The sequence below is a fragment of the Brassica napus genome, chromosome C6, assembly GCF_020379485.1.
Source record: "Brassica napus cultivar Da-Ae chromosome C6, Da-Ae, whole genome shotgun sequence".
NCBI lineage: Eukaryota > Viridiplantae > Streptophyta > Magnoliopsida > Brassicales > Brassicaceae > Brassica > Brassica napus.
The window spans coordinates 38,241,638-38,246,133 of NC_063449.1; the positions used below are offsets into that span (position 1 = coordinate 38,241,638).

At 36.4% G+C, this 4,496-nt stretch overlaps 1 protein-coding gene across 2 annotated transcripts; it reads right to left on the reverse strand.

The window, feature by feature from the left end:
- Nucleotides 1–612: 612 nt before the first annotated feature.
- LOC106436803 lies at nucleotides 613–4,230 on the reverse strand. 2 transcript variants are annotated; one of them, XM_013877750.3, is made up of 5 exons: nucleotides 3,594–4,230; nucleotides 3,355–3,417; nucleotides 2,430–2,861; nucleotides 1,795–2,116; nucleotides 613–930 (listed from the first exon to the last, which is right to left on the reverse strand). In XM_013877750.3, the coding sequence occupies exons 1-5, from the start codon at nucleotides 4,080–4,082 to the stop codon at nucleotides 788–790; spliced, it is 1,449 nt and encodes a 482-aa protein (XP_013733204.1). In that variant the 5' UTR covers nucleotides 4,083–4,230; the 3' UTR covers nucleotides 613–787. The 2 variants fall into 2 exon arrangements, with proteins under 2 accessions (XP_013733204.1, XP_013733205.1); XM_013877751.3 differs by lacking the exon at nucleotides 3,355–3,417 and having other exon boundaries at nucleotides 3,594–4,199.
- Between the last annotated feature and the right edge of the window lie 266 nt (nucleotides 4,231–4,496).

Consider the following 4,496-nt stretch of genomic DNA (forward strand, 5'->3'; position numbering starts at 1 on the left):
ATGTCTTTTAAAAGAAAACATGTGCTCAAACGATATGTCTACATCTATTTTTGTTACATGTCTACATCTATTTTTGAGTAGATATGCAGGCCAGAGTCCTTTGTTATCATATATTCTTTCTGTTGCTTCTGAAGATGCAGTAGAAAACAATGAGGATGATATGATCATTAAGAGAGTTTAAACGAGCCATATGTGTTCTCAATGGCTCTGGACCTAACCTGGTTGCAGGTTCATGTATGACAGAACTGAGGACAGGTTTAATGCACTAGAAAAGCGGATAGTAAGGAATGCAGATGCATTTGTTGCCAAGGGGTTATATGAGGAACAGGTGGATCCAGCTGTTACTTCACAGATAGCTTTGGTTATTATACACAAGACACTACTTAGGTGTCATATAGGATTTAACATCTTGGTAAAAATGACTATAGTTAGTGACATAACAGTCTTTCAAACATGTGAAGCACTTCAGTGCTGAATATCCTGATTTTCCCTATCCTAATGGCAGGAAACCTAAACTCAAAACTGAGATACAAATTTGGTTTTATGGTCTAAATAATGATCTTCCAACCGCATTCATATGAGAAAAAAAAACTTCAGGTGTATAAGAAAAAATCAATCAAAGCCTCATCAATAAAAGCTTATAATACACTGTACAGGTAAGCAAATTAAGAGCTCATGACAAGTTTCTTCTTCTCTCAATTGCAAAAAAAAAAATTGAAAATTTTACATAATTGGCAAAAGGGTTAAAAAAGTGTATGATACACCAAACCTTTATTTTGTTGTGTGGTCATTCAGAAGTGAAGACTACAGTCCTCCCAAGTACAAAGGTAACAAGAGAGAGCTCAATGAAGAATATTGTGTTTATCAAATGCCTGTCTACTGTCCACCCGAATATCGTTATCCCACCTGGATTCATCTGCAAATACAACACTGCAACAACAATCATCAAGACCATGTTTGTTTTTGTATTTGATACACCATTTAGATGAATCATCTAAATACAACATCTAAATATTGCATCCAAACGTTGTTTGGTTTTATAGTTGGTATTTGCATCCAAATACAACATCTAGGTCAGCTATCATGACTGGTTTCGAGTAGGCCTGGGCGTTCGGTTTTCGGTTCGGTTCCGGTTCGGTTCTTTCGGTTTTCGGTTTTTCGGTTATAGAGATATAGGAACCATTCGGTTATCTATGAAATTCGGTTCGGGTCCGGTTTGGTTCTTTTCGGTTTCGGGTCGGTTCATATAACAATTATAAGAACCGACTAATATCCGATAAATTTGTGGTTTCAATTCAGTTACGGTTCGGTTCCCTTTTTCGGTTAATTTTGGATGACTCGGGGTAAAAACAATTTATTGGGAATTTTTTGGATATAAATAGGATAATTCGGATAAATTTTAATATTTTGGATAAAAACTATTCGGGTAATTCAGTTCTTTAGGATAATGTGGATAATTTAAAACTCTAGATAAAAAAAATATTCGAGTATTTCGATTTTTTGGATAGTTCAGTATATAAGTAGTGAGTTTTGAATATTTAGTATTTTTAATACTAAAATATAATTAATATTTTTAGGTATATAAATTTTATTTCGGATATTCGGATATCCATTCGGTTCTCGGTTCGGTTTCGGTTTTTTGGTTATAGAAATATAGGAACCGTTCGGTTATCTTTGAACTTTGGTTCGGTTTAGGATTCGGTTTTTCGGTTCGGTTCCGGTTTAGTTTTCGCTTTTTATGCCCATGCCTAGTTTCGCGGAAAAGAAAAGAAAAAAGGGTGAAACAATCCTCACCGAAAGCTTGTCTTCTGTGATATGAGGACATGGACATGTATGAAGAAAAGTGGCTGTTATTAGCAGGCATCCTCATGTAGTGATCCATTGATTCCACATCGCTTTCTGAAGGTGAAATCCGAAAGGAGATGGGTGGATTCGTGGTGGCTTCCAAGTGAACACCACTAGGAGAAGCCCTGATTTGAGTTGAATCTGTAGATGAACAAGACATTATCGCATGCCATTTACTTGCAACTGATGCTATTGCTTGTGCTCTGTGAGATATCTTCGTTGCTGCGTGTAAACATAAAATTATTCCAACAACTTGGACCACAGCCGAGACCTGAACATAAACCTTTCCAAGCTTAACCTCACCAGATAAAAGCATTAAAAACATCTCTAACCCCACTTTATTTTTCAATCTAAAATAGAATTTAAAGTAAAAGAATTCAAACTCAACTCTATTTCTCACCCTATAATAGTGTAAAAATAGGTTTAATCTATAAATAAAATAATTCATTTATTTTTATTCATCACTCTGTTTTTCACTATAAAATAAAATACTATTGGAGAATATAACTCAACTTTATTATAGAGTTTACTCTATTTCATTGGAAATACTCTAACCATTAATGTAAACGAAGAAGTTAACTTACAGCAAAATCACCACCGTTTATATAAGTGATACGCCCACTGTACGCAGTGGTCTGGAAAAGTGTAGTGAACTGGCTAGCCGTGACGACCAGAAACTGCAGAACCAGAAAGATGCGGAACCTATGGCTTATTTTGGATAGGTAACGGCGCAAATTAGTGTGCTCACCGATGAAAAAGGAGATTTCGGACTCCTCATCTAAGAGCTTTGCGTAATCTTCAAAGTGAATGACTTGCAAGTTGCAGACCAAATGAAACATGGAGCTCGCAGCTAGAAAGATAGTGCTTAAGTAAGTCCATGACAAGATCATTGATACGAGGATAAAAACAGATAGCCACGGCTGGTCATGAGGCACATATAGCATTCGAATAATCTCCCGAACAGCTTTTAGTCCAAAACATATGAGCGACCATAGTCCAAGCAGTTTCACAGAGTTCTGCAACGAGGTAAAAGAGAAAAAAAAATTCAGCTTTCCACATCAGATGCTTACTTTTATCACAAAAAAAAAATCTCGAAGTTCTGATTTCAAGCAAAATAAACACTTTATGCAAAGTTTATAAATTACAAGATCGAGTTACAATTGGGAAAAAAATTAATATTAGATGTTGTGATTTCAGAGGATTTCTGGAGGATTACAAGATTAGGTTTAGAAACTCCTAATAAAGGAAAAAAATCATGCAAAGTTAGAGACTATATAATGTGACATAAGAACAATTTTTTTTTAACACTAGTTAAATTACCAATTACATCATCATCGTATAATCTTTTATTCTATTACATATGATGATCAAGTACCTGCAACTTCACTATATTATCGTTTTGGACATTAAAAACAGACATCGGCTCAAAACCTCTTCCTAATCTAAAAAAATACATTCTAGAATTAATGTAAAAATACCGATAAGGTTTGGGACGAAACTAGCACTAACATGTTGCGGTTTCAGACATTCAAAGACGGTGTTCCGTCCAAAACCTCCACCTAGAAAAGCACACTACAGATTTAAATGTCAATTTCAGTTTTCAAGATTGAAAACACATTCAAGAATTGATGCATGCACATACAAGAAGAAGAAGCAGGTCATATGATATGTAGAACCAATGATCCTTCATAATCAACCAAGAATCATCACAGAAGGAAAAAAAAAAAGTAGAAGAAGAATCAAATCACCGAGATTTGCTGCATATACTGATCCTTGAGCCGTCCCATACGACCACTGAGTTGATCAACAAATAAAAACTCCCTAATCCCATACTTCCTCAAGTTATGCGAAACGCAGAGCAGAGAGACACCAGCCAGACACGCCTGCGAGACAACGATGTTGAGCTCGAAGCTCTTGTTCTGATACGTCTCACACCCTTTGCAATGTCCTAGCTCCAACACCGTCACCGGAAGCACCAAACCGATCGTCAAAAACACGATCCATGACAAGACGAGGCTTCGCGTTGACGACTGGTTAAACCCGAGGAGCGTCAGAAACATCTCTAGCCTTTGCAGCGTTTGGCCGAGGTCGTCGTCTTCGTCGGGCGGAGGCTGTTCTTGATCGAGCAACGGCGTTTCAGTGGCAACTGGTGGTGATTGGTCACTAGTCGACATCAGAGCTTGAATACGTTTGTAGAAACCCACGGCGACGGATACGATCTCATTCAAAATGGACATCTGACCGTTCAAACGCCCGGTCGACGGCTGTGATTCATCTTTCGGGTTAATCGGGAATCAGAAGAAATGAGGGATTGTCATTTATCGAGGGGAAAGTTTATAAAAATTAAATTTCTTTGTTATGTGATTTTAAGCCGTTAGATTGGATGTTAGACTGATGATTGAACGGTCGATGAGGAACATAAAATGCACCACCTGATTCTTCATTTGGGACGTGGGAAAGAATAATACTTTGGTACTCGATACAGATTTAAACTTGTTTATAATATCTTTTGCTGACGGTTCAGTTCATAGTGTACAACGTTTATTTTTTTTTAATTTGGTTTGACCAAACATATATACAAGATTATCTATGATTCTTTCAATTATTTTTCTTAAATTACATCTTTAAAAGTATAAAATAACATCAAAATA

Excerpts from the sequence above, each read along its gene's own strand:
- LOC106436803 (XM_013877750.3), bottom strand. The coding sequence starts at position 4,082 with ATGTCCATTTTGAATGAGATCGTATCCGTCGCCGTGGGTTTCTACAAA. Across the intron at positions 2,117-2,429 it reads TAAACGGTGGTGATTTTGCT|GTCTCGGCTGTGGTCCAAGT; the intron begins GTAAGTTAACTT and ends GTTTATGTTCAG. Across the intron at positions 931-1,794 it reads TCACAGAAGACAAGCTTTCG|TGTTGTATTTGCAGATGAAT; the intron begins GTGAGGATTGTT and ends TTGTTGTTGCAG.